This window comes from Podarcis bocagei (assembly GCF_964188305.1).
Source record: "Podarcis bocagei genome assembly, contig: HAP1_SCAFFOLD_517, whole genome shotgun sequence".
Classification (NCBI taxonomy): domain Eukaryota; kingdom Metazoa; phylum Chordata; class Lepidosauria; order Squamata; family Lacertidae; genus Podarcis; species Podarcis bocagei.
Genome location: NW_027669936.1, coordinates 1 through 22183, shown reverse-complemented (window position 1 = coordinate 22183; position 22183 = coordinate 1). Strand labels below are relative to the sequence as shown.

Below are 22183 nucleotides of genomic sequence, written 5' to 3'. Positions count from 1 at the left end.
TTTTTGACAGAATTACAAGCCTGGTAGATGAAGGGAACTCAGTGGATATAGCCTATCTTGATTTCAGCAAGGCATTTGACAAGGTGCCCCATGATATTCTTGTAAAGAAGCTGGTAAAATGCGGTCTTGACTCTGCTACCACTCAGTGGATTTGTAACTGGCTGACTGACCGAACCCAAAGGGTGCTCATCAATGGTTCCTCTTCATCCTGGAGAAGAGTGACTAGTGGGGTGCCACAGGGTTCTGTCTTGGGCCCGGTCTTATTTAACATCTTTATCAACGACTTGGATGATGGACTCAAGGGCATCCTGATCAAATTTGCAGATGACACCAAACTGGGAGGGGTGGCTAACACCCCAGAGGACAGGATCACACTTCAAAACGACCTTGACAGATTAGAGAACTGGGCAAAAACAAACAAAATGAATTTTAACAGGGAGAAATGTAAAGTATTGCACTTGGGCAAAAAAAATGAGAGGCACAAATACAAGATGGGTGACACCTGGCTTGAGAGCAGTACATGTGAAAAGGATCTAGGAGTCTTGGTTGACCACAAACTTGACATGAGCCAACAGTGTGACGCGGCAGCTAAAAGAGCCAATGCAATCCTGGGCTGCATCAATAGGAGTATAGCATCTAGATCAAGGGAAGTAATAGTGCCACTGTATTCTGCTCTGGTCAGACCACACCTGGAGTACTGTGTCCAGTTCTGGGCACCACAATTCAAGAAGGACACTGAGAAACTGGAACGTGTCCAGAGGAGGGCAACCAAAATGGTCAAAGGCCTGGAAACGATGCCTTATGAGGAACGGCTAAGGGAGCTGGGCATGTTTAGCCTGGAGAAGAGGAGGTTAAGGGGTGATATGATAGCCATGTTCAAATATATAAAAGGATGTCACATAGAGGAGGGAGAAAGGTTGTTTTCTGCTGCTCCAGAGAAGCGGACACGGAGCAATGGATCCAAACTACAAGAAAGAAGATTCCACCTAAACATTAGGAAGAACTTCCTGACAGTAAGAGCTGTTCGACAGTGGAATTTGCTGCCAAGGAGTGTGGTGGAGTCTCCTACTTTGGAGGTCTTTAAGCAGAGGCTTGACAACCATATGTCAGGAGTGCTCTGATGGTGTTTCCTGCTTGGCAGGGGGTTGGACTCGATGGCCCTTGTGGTCTCTTCCAACTCTATGATTCTATGATTCTATGATTCTATGATTCTATGACCTTTGTTGGCAAGGTGATGTCTCTGCTTTTTAAGATGCTGTCTAGGCTTGTCATTGCTTTCCTCCCAAGAAGCAGGCGTCTCTTAATTTCGTGGCTGTTGTCACCATCTGCAGTGATCATGGAGCCCAAGAAAGTAAAATCTCTCACTGCCTCCATTTCTTCCCCTTCTATTTGCCAGGAGTTGATGGGACCAGTGGCCATGATCTTCGTTTTTTTTTATGTTGAGCTTCAGACCATATTTTGTGCTCTCCTTTTTCACCCTCAATAAAAGGTTCTTTAATTCCTCCTCACTTTCTGCCATCAAGGTTGTGTCATCTGCATATCTGAGGTTGTTGATATTTCTTCCGGCAATCTTAATTCCGGCTTCGGATTCATCCAGCCCAGCCTTTCGCATGATGAATTCTGCATATAAGTTAAATAAGCAGGGAGACAATATACAGCCTTGTCGTACTCCTTTCCCAATTTTGAACCAAGCAGTTGTTCCATATCCAGTTCTAACTGTAGCTTCTTGTCCCACATAGAGATTTCTTAGGAGACAGATGAGGTGATCAGGCTCTCCCATTTCTTTAAGAACTTGCCATAGTTTGCTGTGGTTGACACAGTCAAAGGCTTTTGCATAGTCAATGAAGCAGAAGTAGATGTCTTTCTGGAACTCTCTAGCTTTCTCCATAATCCAGCGCATGTTTGCAATTTGGTCTCTGGTTCCTCTGCCCCTTCTAAATCCAGCTTGCACTTCTGGGAGTTCTCGGTCCACATACTGCTTGAGCCTGCCTTGTAGAATTTTAAGCATAACCTTGCTAGCGTGTGAAATGAGTGCAATGGTGCGGTAGTTGGAACATTCTTTGGCACTGCCCTTCTTTGGGATTGGGATGTAGACTGATCTTCTCCAATCCTCTGACCATTGCTGAGTTTTCCAAACTTGCTGGCATATTGAGTGTAGCACCTTAACAGCATCATCTTTTAAAATTTTAAATAGTTCAGCTGGAATACCATCACTTCCACTGGCCTTGTTATTTGCAGTACTTTCTAAGGCCCATTTGACTTCACTCTCCAGGATGTCTGGCTCAAGGTCAGCAACCACACCACCTGGGGTGTACGAGACATTCATATCTTTCTGGTATAATTCCTCTGTGTATTCTTGCCACCTCTTCTTGATGTCTTCTGCTTCTGTTAGGTCCTTACCACCTTTGTCCTTTATTATGGTTATCTTTGTACGAAATGTTCCTTTCATATCTCCAATTTTCTTGAACAGATCTCTGGTTCTTCCCATTCTGTTGTTTTCCTCTATTTCTTTGCATTGCTCGTTTAAGAAGGCCTTCTTGTCTCTCCTTGCTATTCTTTGGAAATCTGCATTCAGTTTCCTGTATCTTTCACTATCTCCCTCGCATTTTGCTTGCCTTCTCTCCCCCGCTATTTGTAAGGCCTCGTTGGACAGCCACTTTGCTTTCTTGCATTTCTTTTTCATTGGGATGGTTTTCGTTGCTGCCTCCTGTATAATGTTGCGAGCCTCCATCCATAGTTCTTCAGGCACTCTGTCCAGCAAATCTAAATCCTTAAACCTGTTCCTCACTTCCACTGTGTATTCATAAGGGATTTGGTTTAGATTGTATCTTACAGGCCCAGTGGTTTTTCCCACTTTCTTCAGTTTAAGCTTGAATTTTGCTATAAGAAGCTGATGATCTGAGCCACAGTCAGCTCCAGGTCTTGTTTTTGCTGACTGTATAGAGCTTCTCCATCTTTGGCTGCAGAGATTATAATCAATCTGATTTCAATGTTGCCCATCTGGTGATGTCTGTGTGTAGAGTCGTCTCTTGTGTTGTTGGAAAAGCGTGTTTGTGATGACCAGCTTGTTCTCTTGACAGAACACTATTAGCCTTTGCCCTGCTTCATTTTGATCTCCAAGGCCAAACTTGCCAGTTGTTCCTTTTATCTCTTGATTCCCTACTTTAGCATTCCAATCCCCTATAATGAGAAGAACATCCTTCTTTGGTGTCACTTCTATAAGGTCTTGTAAGTCTTCATAGAATTGGTCAATTTCAGTTTCTTCAGCACCAGTAGTTGGTGCATAAAGTTGGATTACTGTGATGTTAAAAGGTCTGCCTTGGATTCATATCGAGATCATTCTATCATTTTTGAGATTGCATCCCAGTACAGCTTTCGCCACTCTTTTGTTGACTATGAGGGCCACTCCATTTCTTTTACGGGTTTCTTGCCCACAGTAGTAGATATGATAGTCATTCGAACTGAATTCGCCCATTCCCGTCCATTTTAGTTCACTGATGCCCAGGATGTCAATATTTATTCTTGCCATCTCATTTTTGACCACATCCAACTTACCCAGGTTCATGGTTCTCACATTCCAGGTTCCTATGCAATATTTTTCTTTACAGCATTGGACTTTCCTTTCGCTTCCAGGCATATCCGCAACTGAGCGTCCTTTCGGCTTTGGCGCAGCTGCTTCATCAGCTCTGAATCTACTTGTACTTGTCCTCCGCTCTTCCTTAGTAGCATGTTGGACACCTTCCGACCTGAGGGGCTCATCTTCCAGCATCATAACTTTTATATGCCTGTTGTCTTTGTCCATGGAGTTTTCTTGGCAGGGATACTGGAGTGGATTGCCGGTTCCTCCTCCAGGTGGATCACGTTTGGTCAAAACTCTCCACTATGACCTGTTCATCTTGGGTGCCCTGCTCGTCATAGTTCATAGCTTCTCTGAGTTATTCAAGCCCCTTCACCACGGCAAGGCAGTGATCCATGAAGGGGCAGGGGTCCTTTTACCTTTACCTTTTACCTGTTTTGTTTAATTGTGTGTGTGTTTTCTTAAAACCGCAGTGCTTTTCAAAACTACCATGAACTTTTGCCACCCTCTTTTGCCTGCTGAGGAGACCGTTGGTGTTTTTTCTAGGACCCCACAGAGCGGTTTGGGAAATGTCCCAGGGTGAACACCCAGTTGTCACAATAATCTCATTACAACTCAGGAACCTAGTTGCAACCTTTCCTCATAGGGAATTTGCTTCAAGCCCTTGATTATTTTCTGTCCCTTTTCCAGCTGTAACATTTTTTAGTTTGACCACCATGATTTGTACTCTTCAAGGGAGGGCCTCCTGCAGATCAGGAAGTCCTCCTTATCAGGAAGTCTGTTCCTCACAAAATAGGAACCAGATCCTTAATGTTGTGGCACCTGCTTGTTGGCACCCAAGCATTAGACATCTCTGTTGTCTTTTCAGCACCTCCTGAAGACCTTTGGCTTCTGAAAAACCTCTTTCCTAGTTTCCATATGTACTGGAATTACTTTTATATGTTTTAAGTGTTTTGTCATTTGTGTGTTTGCTGCCCCATGCTCTTTTGGGAGGAAGGGTGGCGTATAATTTATTATTATCATTGATCTTCTCCTTAAGGACCCCCTTGATAAGCTCTCGGGGATTTCCCGAAAGTCTGGGCTCAAAACCCATTTATATCCTCATTCATGCTTTTGTGGCAGCAGCTTTTAATCAGTTGGCTCAACTGAATAAAATCTCAAGCTCAAGGGGCAGGATTTGGGGCTCCCCCATCCTATCTGCCTAATGTACCTTCACCTGCCTAATGTACAATCATCTTTGTCTCAGGTGATTACCAGCCTCGCCACATCCTGTTCCTCAGTGACTAGATGTTCCTAGACTGCACATTTCATTAGCACCTCCCCCTCCTTCTAGAAGCATTTATCACCAGAACTTAAATGATAAAGATTTGTTTCATATACGGAGCACATGAGGAGATTGTTGTGTGGCTTATCTTCCTTGCCGTGTTCTTCAGTTTTGTGACTTTGCATTGAGAATCATTGTTAACTTTCCTCTGAGACCTTGCTGCTAAGGTGTGAGAAGGTATTTGAAATGGACTTCCAAGGGACCATTTTTGATCTCTCTCCCCCCCCCTCTCTTTCCCTCTCCCTCTCTCTCTCCCCCCACCTTCTCCCTCCGCACAAAACCCACCGTTTCAGGAACAGAAATTTTGCCAGCGCTATGACCAGCTTATGGAAGCCTGGGAAAAGAAAGTGGAGCGCATAGAAAACAACCCCCGGCGCCGAGCAAAGGAAAGCAAAGTACGTGAATATTATGAGAAGCAGTTCCCAGAGATCAGGAAACAGAGGGAACTCCAAGAGCGCATGCAGAGGTTAGTGGAGACGTGTTCAAGTGTGTGTTGGCAGGAGGGCATTAAGACTCCTTTGGCACTGAAGATGGCGTGTCAGTTTCTGGTGGAGAGGAATGTCTTGTGGTAAAAAGGGGCTTTTCCTCTAGCTCCTTGTGTGGAAAATGCTGGCCTCCAGGCAGCAGCCTCGCGAAAATGGTTTGGGGAAGAAGTCCATGAGCAGAAATTTGCATAGAATTTTAATATGCTATTAAGTACATAGATGTGAATTCAGAATGGAAATGTCAAAGAAGTCAAGCCAACTAATTTCTAGTCCAAATCACCTGAGATTTTTTTTTAGCTAATTTTGCAACATGTCCCAGATGAACCCAAATCTGATTTTTTTCAGTTTGTTTACTTCCAGTTACTTTCCTTTTAAAACAACAACAAATAAATTGTTTCGCCCCCAATAAATTTTATTAAAGTTTGAAAAAGAATACACAAAAGTTAGTATCAAATACGCAATAAATTTCTCAGTCGACCCTGCACCAAACCATTTGGGTTCCCCTTCAGTTACCACCACCACCTTGCCCCAAATCCTCTCTAGATAAAATAAATATATTTAATTTCCTCTAATTAAAACCAGAGGGGGAAATATTATTGTATGGACATAAGAATTGCACTGCTGGATCAGGCCAAAGGCCCAGCTGGTTCAGCGTCCTGTTCTGGCTAGAGCCAGCCAGATGCCTCTGGGAAGCCCCCAGGGAGGACCTCAGGGCAAGAGCACACTCAGCTCCCATTAGTCCAGCCACTAGTACTCAGAGCCACACTCTCTCTGTGGGAGGTCAGGTAGACCCATCATAACTGGTGGCTCTTGATAGGTGTATTTCTGTGAAGTTGTCTGATCTCCTTTCTGAAGCTGCCTAAGTTAGTGGACATCTCTGCATCTCGTGGCAGTGAATTCTGTTGCCAAGGGTGATGCAGTCCTCAAGCACCTTGGCTGGGAAAGGTCTGATCCGGTTCCTGAAAGCTCAGGAGTTTGGCTATCACTGGTTTAGCACAGAGACTATACAATGGTCTCAGTCCTCCAAACCCACACAGATGAGCCAATGTAGTCCAGACTGGCTTTCCAAGCACGCCGCCTCCTTCACCCACTCAGTGGCTCCAGTTGCAAGAGCTGGATCTGGATACATACTGTGGCATGTGCAAGACTTGTGGCCACAGCACAGGTGTCAGCTTGTGGCAGTGATTGTGCCATCACCTCTATGTTGAAAAAGTCTCTGAAGCCAGTCCTCAATGCTGGTTTTATCTGCATGGCAGCTCTCTGATTCTTTGACTGAGCTATCAGTAAAGTTTGCTCTTCTCTTGTTGTGCCCCATGCCATGTGTACACACACACACACACACACACACACACACACACACACACACACACAAGTTCCACCTTTCCCAGCTTTGACCTCTCCACTCTTTGCGTGGCACTTGTTTCATCGCACGCAAGCAGCCACAGTAATTGTTAAGAAGATACATTGCCAAGTGCAAAATGGAGCATAAATCTTTCAGCGCTTTCTTTGCCGTTTCCCAGCAGGGTAGGACAGAGGGGCAGTGGCCTCTCCATGTCTGCGGCACGCAGCGAACACGAGGTGTCAGAAATTATTGATGGGCTCTCGGAACAAGAGGTGAGGCTGGGTCACCGTTTTCTTCTTCCTTTTGCATTCTCTCCTTCTCTTCTCTTCTCTTCTCTTTCCTTTCCTCTGGGGAAACCAGTGCAGCCACAACAGACCTTGGCGTTGGAACTTACTGTTGACACTGCTGCCAAATTGCATTAGCTTCAGCCCAAGCTGTGTTTAGCAAACACTGTCTTGTGTTGGGGAATGTGATGCCTTGATGGATTTGACAGGACCCTAAACGGGGACTTAGGGAGACTTCTCTCTCTCTCTCTCTCTCTCTCTCTCTCTCTCTCTCTCTCTCTCTCTCTCTCTTTCTCCTCTCCCCTCTCCTGGGTCTCTTGTCTCTTAGCTTCTGTGGTGTCTGCCAGTTGATGCTACCTATCACTGCTGATGAGATTCAGTGACGCCATTCTAAAAGTGGGCTCCTGAATTGTTTCTTTGTCAGGTGCCCCTTCCTCTGGGATTCTGATGCTCCCTTGAACTCTGCTGGGCATCAGCAAGATAAAAATGTCAGAGTGTTACTAGGTTGTGCCTTCCCTAGTTATTGTCATCAGAACATAAAAAGGCACTAGCAGATTGGAGCAAAGATCTATCTAGCCCCAGTATCCTGAACACATAGAGGGTTCCAGAGAACCGTCATAACTGATATCCATTGACTTTTTTTAAAAAAATAATAATATTTATTAGAGATTTAATAGTTACAGAAAAAAGAAGAAAGAAACAATAAAAAGTTAAACAGAACAAAACAATGCCTTACAATAACTGATATCCATTGACAGTCCTGTCTTCCCTAAGTGTGCCTAATGTGATAAATCCTATATATTGTATGTGCATTCTTAGGGAGAATTGTTTCACGCTGAAACAGCTGAGGCTCTACAGCAGCGTTCTCCAGCGTGGTGCCCTCTAGATGGCGTTGGACTACAATGCTCAGCAGCCCCCACAGTCACTTACGATAGGAGTTGGAACCCATCAACATTGGGAGGGCATTAGGCTGACCACCCCAGCTCTAGAGCAACAAACAATTGCTGGCCAAGGCACACAGTCCATCCTCTAGTCTAGCCCAGTGGTTCCCAATTAGGGGTCTGCAAAAAGCACCCAGGGGGTCCGCGACCCTATCCCTTTCCTCCCCCTCCAACTATTGTTTTGTCATTTTTGCATGGGAATATCAAAAATTTTATGGTCTGTTTTTTAGTATACCAAAAACCCTTTGCCTATTAGGGGCTACAATCCAGACAGCATCTTTCAGTTAATGCTGAAGCTTTTCCTTTTTGGAGAGGGAAGATGCAGTGGGTCTCTCTTGGTCTCAGCAGCAGCTTTCCTCAACACTGAATGTTGTGCATCACTTCCTGGCTTCTCCCTGATAACTTCCTTTCTTTCGCGCAGCACCTACACCAGTCTTCACCAACCTAGTGCCTACCAGGTGCTTTGTAATCCTGTGCTGACTGAGGCTGATGGGAGTTGTAGTCCGAAGCACCTGGAGGGCACCAGGTTGGCGAAGGTTGGTCTTTCATTTCTTCATTCTTGGGTCAGTTTTCCTTTGGTGCTCTCAGTGCGACCTGTTTTCCTCTGCTTTCCCTGCCCAGAATCTGGAGAAACAGATGCGCCAGCTTGCTGTCATCCCTCCCATGCTGTACGATGCTGAGCAGCAACGCATCAAGTTCATTAACATGAATGGCCTCATGGACGACCCCATGAAGGTGTACAAAGATCGGCAGGTGATGAACATGTGGAGCGAGCAGGAGAAAGAAACCTTCCGAGAAAAGTGAGTTGTGCTGAGGAGGGGCCCATTCGTAGTCACATCTATTCATCTATTCTTTCTCTGGGCGGGGAGGAAGCCCATTTCACGCCACCACCGCCAGCCTTTTGGTGAATGAGTCAGGCGGCAAACCCAGAAGGCGGCTGGGGCTGGGGGGTGTGGGGAGGAGGACTTCTTGCCCCCCTCGCAGTGTGCACAGGAATTTGTGGTTTTTTGTTTTAGTTTTTAAGAATTGTCCAGCCCTCCACAAGTTCTGAGGGACAGTGGACTGGCCCCCTGCAGAAAAAGTTTGCTGACCCCTGACTTTCACAGAGAAGGTGCTTTGCTGGGCAAACCCTGAACTTCTGCAGGTAGTGGAACTACCGAAAGGGCCCCCTCTGCTGAAAGGATGAGCAGAAGGCACGTGCAAAAACCCTGTAATAAATAAAACAGTCCAATGGCAGTAGTTGTTTCCCACCATAAAACCCATTACAAAAGGTCTAAACAGTTCTCAAGAGTTCCAGTCATTTTTGGGCACAAATATTGCACTAAATGCTAATGTTTTCCATATTTTTATATTACAAAATTTTATTACAAACTTTAAGTAGCCCATCTGCCCCCAACAAATTTGTTGATGCTTCTTTTCCCTCTTCCAAGACACCACCGCTAACAGGCTGGAATGCTCCAGAAACAAAAAGAGGTGTCTGCGTTTGTGTGCGTGCGTGTGCATGTGTGGCTGTGCAGACTTGGGCCCTGCTCACTGCTGACACATGGTCCTCAGAGGATTGACCAACAGCAAATGTGGCTCTTGAACCCAACAAAATTAGCCACCCCTGATATGGACTTACATGAAAACTATAATATCAGGATAAAATGAATACATTGATTTTACATCAGTTATATGTCTTAATTGCCAAATACAGTAAACTAGTATACATCACTTAATATCATAATTTCAGTCCAGCTATATTTAGTACTACACCTGTTTATAGTCCGATGTGGAAAAGACAATTTCTTAGTCCCCAAAGTTATTCTACCTTCATCTAGAATGGCTGAGATCCTGCCACACACCAGCATGACGAAGACGCTGAAACTAGGCCAGGACTATGTAGATTAGAGCAGGGTTTATTTCTCATTGTCTGGAGTCACCAGGTGCCTCAGCAGCAGCCTGACTCAGGCTGCCAAGTGCCAAGGCCCAGAGGAACTGGCTGTCAGCCCAGCAGGTGGAAACTGGGACCAGAGCAGACAAAGCCAGGTTCCAAGGAAGGCAGATTAGTAGATGAGATCCAGAAGGAGGCCATAGTCCACGTTGGGCAGAAGATCAAGTTCTGAAGCACGAAAGGGTAGGTTCAAGACCAGCGCACGTGAAGACGGTGCTCTGAGGGAGCAATTAGGAGATAAGATACTGCGGGGCAGCATGAACATTGGGAGTTGCCTGGCACTGGAGCTCAGTCTTGTCTACACTGACTCTCAGTGGTTCCCCGGAGTTTCGGGCAGGGAACATTCCCAACCTTACCTGGAGATTCTGGGAATGAACCTGGGACGCTCTGCATCCAATACAGATGCTCTTCCACTGAATGGTGGTCCCTTCCCTTCACTATACCAATGTGTTAAGTCACAAGACTATCCCTGCGACTGGATCAGACCAGAAGGCCGTCCAGTCCAGCATCCTGTTCTCACAGTGGCCAAGCAGAGACCTCTGGGAAGCCCTGTAAGCAGGACCTGGTTGCGCTTGAAATGAGGCATTAGCTCTGAGGCCTGGGCTATACGGGGCTCTTGTGCGCTGGGATTGGTCTTTGGGATCAGCTGACTAAACCTGTGGCCTAGATGGCACCCTTGAAGCCCAGAAGCTAGTATGCCAGACTTATAGGCCCATGAGATACTGTCTGGAATCCTGGTGGCCAGACGTCCTGGTTCAGGACTTGCTGCACACGTTCCCAGAGCCTAACACCAGTGTTAGGTAGTACAGCAGGGTGGGATAAAAATGAAAATCATAAAATAAAACAAATACCATCAGGAGTGGGCAGCAGATCCAGGCATTATCTTCTCCACCCCTTCAGGCCAAGTTTGACAGGTGGGTGGAGCTACCGCCCGCCTGTCAATCACTTGATGTTTGTATCAGTGACCCATTTCTGCCCTTGTGGTTTCAGATCAAACCACATGAGCAAGGGTGAAATAGCCTTGCAAGCACTGACTCAGCTGATTGGCAGTGCCTGCAAACTCCATTCTGGCACAGCTGTGCCCTTACCTGCCGCGCACCAACAGCACGCCAGCACATCAGCCCACACATCATCATCAAAAACAACAACAACAACAACCATTTTTTACTATACAGGCAGAGACCTGATAAACCTATATATGACATCAGGTGTTAGGCAGGTGAGTGTGGCTTGGCTGCAGTGGCCTTCCGGATCAAATGGGAAGGTGTGGGGGGTCTGATTAGACCCACTGGCCAACAGTTCACCACTGCTGAGCAAGGGCCTATGATCAGCACATGGGCCAGCAGGAAACAGAAACGTTTTTGCTTTGTTTCTTTGAACAAAATCAATCAGGATTTTCAAGTGAAACACCCTTTATAATTGCCTCTTAATTCCACCCCCTGCCCCTCTTGTTTCCGTTTTCTAGGTTCATGCAGCATCCAAAGAATTTTGGCCTCATCGCTTCCTTTTTGGACCGGAAAGTAAGTCTTCCTCCCCCATTTCCTATGTTTCCTTTTTAAGCAAAGATTTTTCTTGCCCAAATTGTTCAATCTAGATTGCATCTTGGCTGTGAGTCCTGGAAGATCTGCTCTCCCCCCACAGGCATTTTTTCACCTGATGTGGGAGGGTGGGGCCCAGACTGACTCCAGCTACAAAAGCTGAGGCTGCTGAGCAGACTATTGGGCCTGGGGTATTGCTTTGGGGGGAGGTAGTTCTCACTGTTGTTGTTGTTGTTGATGATGATGATGATGATGATGATGATGGGGTGTGTGTGTGTGAGAGAGAGAGATATCTTTCTTTATGAGATTTGGGGGTTTGGTTGCTTTATTTAATGTTTACAACTACATTTGTTATGTTGTATTTACATATTTTTTTCATGTAATCTGCCTCAAGCATGAACTATGGAAACACAGCATATAAATAAAATGAAGTGTGTACAACACAGACCAGTTTTGCATTCACTTCAGAGGATCCAAAAGCATGATTTAGCTTGGAGGTGGACCTCCCCAGAATAGCAACTTAGCATGACAGCATTTTGAATCAAGGAGGGAGGGGCACAATCCTGTCACACAGGAAAGAGGCAAAGAAAGGCAAAGGGCTGGTAAAGCTGCTTGAGGCTGGAAAGATCTCTCCGTTTCTTATTTTCCCAATATTAAATTCAGTTTCGAGTATTTGTAATTTATTTATTTTTTAAGCCTACATAAAATTCAAATGTGGCTTTATACTTGTTTATCCTATTACAGTGGTACCTCGGGTTACAGACGCTTCAGGTTACATACGCTTCAGGTTACGGACTCAACTAACCCAGAAATAGTACCTCAGGTTAAGAACTTTGTTTCAGGATGAGAACAGAAATTGTGCAGCGGTGGCGCAGCAGCAGCAGGAGGCCCCATTAGCTAAAGAGGTGCTTCAGGTTAAGAACAGTTTCAGGTTAAGAACAGACCTCTGGAACGAATTAAGTACTTAACCCGAGGTACCACTGTATATGCATTTTTGTATGAAAATTTTCAGACTACACATTTTATCAAAGCAATTTCCCTAATATAATGCACATTATTTTCACTAATCTGTGTGTTTTTGGGCGCGCATACCCCTCTTTTTGCATGCTTTTTGGGGAGGTGGGGGTTACAACTGCATTGCCATGTGTGAGTTTTGATGGCTGGCTGCATTTCAGAAGAGCAACTTACATAGACTTGCATTAAGATCCTAACCAAACAGATTGTGCTCCCATCCCTATGTGCCCCATGGTGGTTTCACGGGAGAGGCAGTGTTTCTCGATTCCAAAATTGAGATTCGTCCACTCTTGTTCAAGGCCTCCTACGGCTTGTGCTTTTGTCAACTGCAGTCATGAGCTGCACCAGTGGAGAAACTACAAGACATGCGCTGTGCAGTCATATCCTATGCAGCTCAGTGGATGTCAGGGAACTGACATCGGAGCTAGAGGCGGAGGGAAGGCTCTCAAATGATGCTGGAGAAGGGCCCAGCAGGGCGAGAGGCAGCTCAACAGATGGGGAAGCAAATCAGCGCAACGCCAGGGATAAAGGGGGGCAGATGGGGGAATCGGCGAGAGGGCTCCAGGACTCATCGCCGGACACCAGCGGGGAGAGCACGGGTCCTCCTCTACCCACGCCCTCCCTGCGCAGAAGACTTCCACGCAGGGAGAGTAGGAGGAGACTTGGCGTCAAACAACTTTTATGTTGGAAAAGGTTTAAGAAACGCCCACTGACAGATTCTGCTAGCGACTGAGGCAGCCACGAAGTGAAGGGCTGTCCAGACAGAAAGGTTTAACCAGGCAACATAGCCAGGAGAGGCGGCAACTTACGCACGAGCAACCCATACTCATTACAGTGGAGCAACGCAGTGACTTGGCCTTATCCAAAGGGCCCCCCAACCACAAATGAGAGGCACAAATACAAGATGGGGGACACCTGGCTTGAGAGCAGTACATGTGAAAAGGATCCAGGAGTCTTGGTTGACCACAAACTTGACATGAGCCAACATTGTGACGCGGCAGCTAAAAAAGCCAATGCAATTCTGGGCTGCATCAATAGGAGTATAACATCTAGATCAAGGGAAGTAATAGTGCCACTGTATTCTGCTCTGGTCAGACCTCACCTGGAGTACTGTGTCCAGTTCTGGGCACCACAATTCAAGAAGGACACTGACAAACTGGAACGTGTCCAGAGGAGGGCAACCAAAATGGTCAAAGGCCTGGAAACGATGCCTTATGAGGAACGGCTAAGGGAGCTGGGCATGTTTAGCCTGGAGAAGAGGAGGTTAAGGGGTGATATGATAGCCATGTTCAAATATATAAAAGGATGTCACATAGAGGAGGGAGAAAGGTTGTTTTCTGCTGCTCCAGAGAAGCGGACACGGAGCAATGGATCCAAACTACAAGAAAGAAGATTCCACCTAAACATTAGGAAGAACTTCCTGACAGTAAGAGCTGTTTGACAGTGGGATTTGCTGCCAAGGAGTGTGGTGGAGTCTCCTACTTTGGAGGTCTTTAAGCAGAGGCTTGACAACCATATGTCAGGAGTGCTCTGATGGTGTTTCCTGCTTGGCAGGGGGTTGGACTCGATGGCCCTTGTGGTCTCTTCCAACTCTATGATTCTATGATTCACCCACAATAACTTCATGTGGCTTCATTTTAAGAAGCCTTGCTTTGGGCAGATCCGGATCTTGAGCTGACCCGCTAGCAAGCTGGATGGGGAAACCTTTTTGCTCTTGAAATATAACTTGTCAAGTCTCAAAACACCGCTGAGGAGCTGATTTCCTGCCCTTTCCTCAGCACGCTGGGATTGGAATGCAGTTGACAGCTCCCGAAAGCGGGAAACTGAATGCATCAGCCTGAAAGTGAAGTGTGTTCCACCTTGCAAGCTTAATGGGTGGAAATAATGGCTGCTGACAGTTGTATGGCAGGTTATATGTAGTGTTCCACTGAAGCTAAAGGATGATAGACTTCTCCTACTCCTCCCCCTCCTTTCCCTCTTTTGCTTTTAGTTGCTCCAGTCATCTGGGGTCAGTCCTTCCATCTTTTCCTGTGCAGTCTTCCATAATGCCTGAAATAAAACTCTGCCAGAATGCAGAGATGCAATTCACTTAAGGGCATGTATCAGTTCTCTAACACTTTATATTGTGATTTCTCAATGCAGAGTTTCTTCCTCCCCTTTAATTCTCTACCTTTGGCTCCACTTGAGGCCCCAACTGGGAGGGGGCGGGAGAGAGAGAGTAGGGAAAGATTCTCAATAAAGGAAACGGGCTAACCAGATGTCTTTTGCCTCTGCACATATCAGCTGAGACAGACAGACAGACAGACAGAGGAAGTTGCAACAGAAAGTAGCTGTTGCTCAGAGGAGGATGGGTGGTGTTGTCTGGGATGGCCCACAATCTGTATTGGTTACAGAGGGTAGTGGGTGTCACAGAGGTTTCACAGGCCATAGGATAGGATGGCTGGGACTTCCCTGACTCTCATCTATCTTGCAGATAGTCAAAGCAGACTGCGAAGCAAAGCAAAGGGGTTTTGTAATTGTCGAAAAAGCTCTATTATAGAATCAAATAATTGTAGAGTTGGAAGGTATCCTGAGGGTCATCTCGTCCAACCCCTACAATACAGGAATCTCAACATGCTGTTAGCTCAGAACTGGAAATCAGAACCTTGACCCTTGCAAGAGGAGTTGATGGAGAACGTTTGGCCTGTAGTTGAAACAAGGATGTTAGCATTTACAATCAAGGAGTTGAGATGGGGACTTGTTGGCATTTGCTGCATAACGGAACAGTGTCACAATACTGTAATGCCAATTGAAATTTGAGGTCATACTTTTCTCAGCATGATGATATTATATCCTTGTTTATCTGTGCTTAGTTGGAAATGACAGTAAAATGAGAAAGGGTTTGAAAGCACAGATATGGTGCTAGTGTAATCAGTTGTCAGGAACATTCCAGGTTCAGATCTCAACCTCTGCCATGAACTCATGGGATAGCCTTCAGAAAGCTGCTTATCTCCATCTCAGCCCTCCAACTTCACCGTGGAAACAATGATACTGACCTACCCTGCTAGGTTGTTGTGTAAGGGATTAATGAGATAACATATGCTAAGTGCAAACAACAGATTACAAAATCAGTTAACGAAAAACAATAAAACCATTTTTACAATGGGTCACACTTCTGGGAAAGCCTTCTTAAACAATAATATCTTCCACAAATGCCAAAACGTCAGAATGATTACCTAATTTTATCTGGTAACTGATTTCAGAGGGCTGCAGATGCAATTTTATTTTATGATGCCCCACTTTGTTGATTGTGAAGTGATTTGTAAACGTACAAATGAAGAATAAATATTTTGTTCTGTGGTCTAACTTTCTGCTGCTGCTGCTGCTTATGCATTTCATTGCTCAATGTGCACACAACTAGTCCTCCAGTTATCCACCTTAACTCTTGTCCCCACCCTGTGTTATTGTAGACGGTGGCCGACTGCGTCCTCTACTATTACCTGACCAAGAAGAATGAGAACTATAAGAACCTCGTGAGAAGGAACTACCGGAGGCGTGGAAAGAACCAGGTGAGGAAGGCAGAGGTGGTCCTGTGGAGCATATGTGATGGAGGTTTTGTTCATTTGTCATGCATTGACCATGTGGAAGTGAGCATGGGAAGGGGTCTTGCACTGAGTCACACTCTTGGTCCATCTAGCTCAGTACCGACCACACTGACTGACAGTGGCTCCTCAGCTTTTCAGACAAGGGAACATTCCTAGTCTTTCTTGGAGATGCCAGAGACTGAATCTGGAATCTTCTGCTTGCAGACCCCATGGCTTTGCTCTGAATAATAATTGTCACTAAGAATTGCAGATGTGGCTGAATCCGACCGGATCGAGCCAGAGGCCTTCCTAGTCCAGGATCCCGTTCTGACAGTGGCCAAGCAGATGCCTTTGGGTATCTCAGAAGCAGAATCTGAGCACAATAGCACTCTCCCCACCTGTGATTGCCAGCAACTGATACTTTGAGGCATATTTATTATTACTATTATTTATTAAATTTCCTCCCAACAATGGAGGTAGAATTTAGCTAGTATGAATGGGACTGTTTGTTGCTTACAATTCCATAATTGTCTTTGTGGGGCAGAAATCTGTACAGGGCACAGGCTGAGTAAATAAAAACAAATTAGTATTATTACGAAGTTTGAGTCACCTTATGCTGAAGTCCCTGAAGACTTAACAGTAAAATTAATGCATCTAGTATATGCTGCATAAATAGAGCAAAGCAACTGTGAAAGACAAACAGTGAAATCTCCACCTCAAGTGCAAACATGATTTCCATCAAATTGAACAATCCAAATGTGACTGACACATGAAGCCTGGGTTATTAAAAGGCCTGGGAGAAAGGTTAGGTGACACCAAAAAGATGTGGAAGTGGGCACACTCTCTTGGGGAGAGCATTTCACAAGTGGTGAGCCACCACCCAAAAGGCCCTCTCCTGCTGCAGCCTCCACCCCCCGACCTTCAGCGGGCATGGGCCCTTGGGGGCAGGCCTCTTGAGATGAGCTTTGGGCCTTCTATGGGGAAATGAATGTTCCTTCAAGTACTGGGGTCCCCAGCCTTGTAAGGCTTTATGTATATTGTGCTGTGTGCAGTAAACTGTGTGAGCCTTTCTAGGTTAAAGCCAGCAACTTGATTTGGGCCTGCAACTATTTTGAAAACTGGTGCGCATGTGAACCCTTCATACCATAAAATGAGTAAGTGGGTAGGAGGCAGGGAGGTCAGGGCCCACTAGCACAGGGGTAGAGCACCTGCTTGGCACATGGAAGGTTCAGGGTTGGTCACTGGCATCTCCACTTAAGGAGGTCTCTGTTAGTAGGGCTGGGTAGGACCACTGCCTGTGGCCTTGGAGAGCCTCTGCCGTTAGGAGTAGGCAATATCTGCCTTGGAAAAGGTCCATAGTTCAGTTGGCAGGGCACCTTCCCAGGCTCAGCTCTTTAGCAGATCCATCTGAAGCATCTTCTGTTATGTGAAGCATCATCTGTTAGTTGCTTTGGACATCTTGTGAAACAGCCCTGATGTTTTTTGCCCAAGCTTTTCGTGTGTTGTAAGTTATGAACCTTTTAATCTTTGAATTCCTGTTTCTATAATCCTGTTTTGTGCTTTTAATGATACTGTTTTATTGCTTTTGTGTTATTTTATGTATACTGCTTAAGGGTAAAGGGTAAAGGGACCCCTGACCATTAGTCATGGCCGACCCTGGGGTTGTGGCGCTCATCTCTCTTTATTGGCCTTGGGAGCCGGCGTACAGCTTCCGGGTCATGTGGCCAGCATGACTTAGACGCTTCTGGCGAATCAGAGCAGCACACAGAAACGCCGTTTATCTTCCCGCTGGAGCGGTACCTATTTATCTACTTGCACTTTGATGTGCTTTCAAACTGCTGGGTTGGCAGGAGAAGGGACCAAACAACGGGAGCTCACCCCGTCACGGGGATTCAAACCGCCGACCTTCTGATCGGCAAGTCCTAGGCTCTGTGGTTTAACCCGCTGCTTAGCAGTTTGTAAATATTAAGCAGTTCCAAAATTCTTTCAAATAAACAAACCCCGTCAAACTAGTTTAAGTCAGAGTAGAGTGTTAGCCATGCTCTGGTAACCACTACTTTAGATGTTTGGGTGGGCGTGTGCAGGAGAAAGTGATCTTTCAGGTAACCTGGTCCCAAGTGATGGAGGATTTAAAAATGAAAATCTACCTTTAGATTGCGTTTGGAAACAGACTGGGAACCAGTGTCACAGACAAAGCACTGGTGTGATGTGACTAAAATGCCCAGTCATGGTTAAATATCTTGCCGTTTCTGCACCATTTTTTCAAGAAGCTCAATGCAGGTTATCTGAAGCAGGTGACCACTAGCAAAAGGCTTTCTTGGTGGCGGCATCCTGGCGATGGCATAGCCTCCCTAGATAGGTCTGCTTGGCACCTTTGTCGTCTTTCTGCAAATAGGCAAAGACTTTTTTCTTCACCCACACTTTAGGACATTTTATGTGTTAAAACAAAAGATCCAGGCTGACATTGCTTGAGTTGTGCATTATTTTATAACCCGAGCTATTAAGTGCTTTTATTTTTCCTTAGAAGCAGCTGAGCAGTTCAGCTATGCTTTGACTCAGCTCTCATTTATTTCAGTGGGGCACATGGGGGAAAACTTTCTGGAAGATCCTGCCACATGTCTATTGGGCTGTGTCTACACGCGCATGCGGCGTGGCGTGGGGCTGCGCAGTTTTGATTTTCCACCTCAATATGCTGGACTGTTTTTGGCTGGCTCTGGGCTAAGAAGGTTGCTAGCTTGCTTTTAAGAATAGCTTCCCCAAAACAGATTTGGTTGGAAAGCAATACCATGTAAGGGAGCAGAGAGACTGAACTTCATGTCACAGCATCACAATGGAGAACGTGGGGAGGCGGGGTGGGGAGGGAAGGAAGACAGAGGGGGAATTGCTTCGGAGATGTTTGCAAAACATTATTAAAACTGGTGGCAAAGCAGCATTGTATGAGCCTAGGAAGAGCCCTGCTGGATCGAGTCCAGTGGCTTAACTGGTCCAGCACCTGCTCTCCCAGGGGCCAGCCAGGTGTCTCTTGGAACCCGGCAAGAAGAACATTTATTTATTTATTCCATAAAATTTATATACTACTTGATTTTCAAGCATCTCAAAGTGGTTGCTGTTTTTCACCAACAACTAGTGTTCAAAGGCATGCTGCCTTTGACTTTGGAGCAAGCATATCGCCACACGATTAGTAGTCTTATCCCCATTTAAAGAACACACACACACAGCCGTATTGCAGTCCATGGACCCAAAATAGTACAACAGTAGTAAATATCAACAGTTATTAAGCTGTAAAATTGGCCTTGCTAGCCAGTAGAGGAGCTTTAGCCTGTAGATAGATACTGATTTCTGATTTTTGCTGCCTCTGAGAGGATTTTGCTACAGACAATGTAATAGTATCAAACTTATGCTCAAGGAGAACCTTGACATTCCAGGTTGTTCTTTTAGTATTGGATTGATTAGATGTTGTCTCAACTACAATGCAATAAAATGTGTTCCATACATTTAATATCCTGGGAACATGGGCACAGCCTAGCTTGGTATGGACACCAGCCAATCTTCCCCTCAGCATTTCAGAAGGGAAAACATTTAATCTGTCTTTAGAAAACAGATGGTAGTAATTAGATAGTCAAATTCTTAAGGTAGGGAGATAACAGAAAACCCTGTAGGTATTGGATTCCTGACACAAATGGGCCACAGGTCACATGTGAGCAAGACCACAAATCACTAAAGGCAATATCCCATAACCTCGTGCTTCACAGTTTTGAGGGCAGTGTCATACCCAGGTGGGTAAGAAAAGATGATGGAAGACCTATTGAAGAGGCCTTATGTGCCATTGGTTTTTGACCAGGAGCTGATGTACTTCTCATTTATACTCTGGTTTCTCCTCAGATCGTATAAATCTTTCACCATTTAAAGCTATCCAAGTTGTTGACTATTTGTACATTTGTGGTAGTGAATTCTGTGTGCTGTGGAAAGAAGTACTTACTCTTATATGTCCCAAGTCTAGTTGGTTGGATCTTACCACTCACCAGCACCTTGTTTTGAATCTGTCACTGTTGTATAAGCCAGTCATCCTAAAGTAACATTTAGATGCTTTCAGTGATGTGGGGTGGAAGGTTTTTTAACATGGAAATTTTTCCATTGCTTAATATTTCCATGGGAAAAAAATCCGTTTCCTAAGTTCATTAGTGACAGTGAATGGATGCCATTTGCAAACACAACATCATTGTTGTTGTTGTTATTGTTGTTTAGTCGTGTCCGCCTCTTCGTGACCACATGGACCAGAGCACGCCAGGCCCTCCTGTCTTCCACTGCCTCCCACAGTTTGGTCAAACTCATGCTGGTAGCTTTGAGAACACTGTCCAACCATCTCGTCCTCTGTCGCCCCCTTCTCCTTGGGCCCTCCATCTTTCCCAACATCAGGGTCTTTTCCAGGGAGTATTTTTGTTTACTAAATAAAGAATTTTTTTAAATTTTGTTTACTAAATACATGTAAAATAAGCATACCAAATTAAATCACCTACTAGGGCATCAGAAAAATTTCCCCATGCAAACTGAAATTTCCCCCAATTCAAGTTCCTCTGTGCAAATTCTTAGTTCAATTCTCACAGTAGCCAGCCAGACGCTTGTGGGAAACCTGCAAGACAGACATTGGGGAGTAGTGGGGGCAGTGGGCAACAGCTTTCTCTCCAGCTTTCTTGCCCAATTTGTGTAGGGAAATTTTCCAGTTAATAATTTTCTGGAAAACCCACATTACTGCTTGATTTGCAGAATGGAAAAGATGACCCCAGAGGTACAATTAACCTTCCCTGCTATAAATAAGAGGTTTCCCTCAGAGGCTGGGAATCTGCTGAAAACAGCATTCCCTCCGCAGATATCTGTTGGGGCATGTGCCCGTGGTGGGAGGGGCCAGATGTAAAGGAGGTGGGGCCAGAGGTTAAAAACAGACACACCCTATTGCTGTCACTTCTTCTGCCACCCCTTTACCTCCCTCCCACCTTGTCACACTCATGAAATCATGAATTAGAACTCTGGCTTGCCCATCCCTAGTTTAGATGGACCTGCCTATGGTATGACCTGGTGTGCTGGTCCCGGGGGGAGGTTACCGTGGGGCGTGGTCAGAGTCCGGTCCTGGGTCGAGGGTCTGGAGACTGTCCAGCAAGGGCGAAGCAGGGTCCAGAGCAAGAAGCCGGGCGTGGACGGGAACTCTGGAAGAACAGGTCTGGGTGCTGGCAGAAACAGGTTTCCAACGACGTTGCTCCTGCAACCTGGGGCTGGGCTGACTGGCCTTTATTTCCTCTGAGGCCAGGGGCGGTCCTGGCCCACAGGTGACCCGCCTCTCCTGGCCTTAAGGCGAGCACTCCTCCTCAGAGAACTTCGTTCCCTCCGCCTCTCTGCCCTGAGCCTCTGCAGCTCAGGAGAGGCTGGAGGGTTACTGGACCCAGGAGCAGCTTCCCCTTCCCCTGACAGGGCTGGGAGAGGCGCACCTGCAGGCAATGGGCCCTCAATCACCTCCGGAGCCGGAGTGGATACATCTGGTGTCTGCTCCTGAGAATCCGGCACAGGTGCAGGCCCTTCAGATTCAAGCCCCTGCCCCGGCTCGGCCGGCCCTGGAAGCAGGGACTCCTGTGCAGGCTGGGACTCCTCAGGTTCAGATTCTGAATCAGATTCCCAGGCCATCACACCTGGGAATATTGTAGTTGAGGCTGCTACACAGGATGGCATATTCTTCAGGCTATTGGGTCTTCTTCAGAGGAAATAGTGCCGCAACAAATGCTGTGCTGGATAGGCGGCACCAGACCTTTAGATTTAGGCAGGCCAGGTGTCAGTACTTGGATTTTTACATATCATATGCCTCTTCTTGCAGAATATGTGAGCAGCACAGCAGTTAGCTGTGCCCCCCTGAGCAATTCCCATGGAAGTACTTGATGCTGCTCATTTATTTATTTGTAACATCTGTACCTAACGGTTCAGCCACCAACTCTCACACAACGGTTTACAGGCAGTTGATTAAAACAAGACGGTCCCTGGCTTATAACCTAAAAGACAAAACACAAGAAGAAAGGGGGATGGAGAGAGAAGAAGGGGGAGAAAAAGCAACCTCAGGCACCAGTTCTTAAAAGTTGAAAGAACAGTTGTTAAAATGACCAGCTGGATTGGAAACAGTTCAAGGACAGGAGGAGCCTAGT

At 45.9% G+C, this 22183-nt stretch overlaps 1 protein-coding gene across 2 annotated transcripts; it reads left to right on the top strand.

The window, feature by feature from the left end:
- The first annotated feature begins 4710 nt into the window (after window positions 1-4710).
- LOC308579645 (nuclear receptor corepressor 2-like) lies at window positions 4711-17359 on the top strand. Of its 2 annotated transcripts, none has more exons than XM_081214221.1 (5): window positions 4711-5367; window positions 6910-7000; window positions 8575-8753; window positions 11352-11406; window positions 15888-17359. In XM_081214221.1, exons 1-5 carry the CDS (start codon window positions 5228-5230, stop codon window positions 16176-16178), a joined length of 756 nt encoding a protein of 251 aa, XP_081070347.1. In that variant the 5' UTR covers window positions 4711-5227; the 3' UTR covers window positions 16179-17359. The 2 variants fall into 2 exon arrangements, with proteins under 2 accessions (XP_081070347.1, XP_081070346.1); XM_081214220.1 differs by having other exon boundaries at window positions 4973-5367; window positions 6907-7000; window positions 15888-17351.
- Window positions 17360-22183: the final 4824 nt, after the last annotated feature.

Coding starts and splice junctions, on each gene's coding strand:
- LOC308579645 (XM_081214220.1), top strand. CDS start 5,228: ATGGAAGCCTGGGAAAAGAAAGTGGAGCGCATAGAAAACAACCCCCGG. Junction 8,754..11,351: donor AAAGAAACCTTCCGAGAAAA/GTGAGTTGTGCT, acceptor TCCGTTTTCTAG/GTTCATGCAGCATCCAAAGA. Junction 11,407..15,887: donor CTTCCTTTTTGGACCGGAAA/GTAAGTCTTCCT, acceptor GTGTTATTGTAG/ACGGTGGCCGACTGCGTCCT.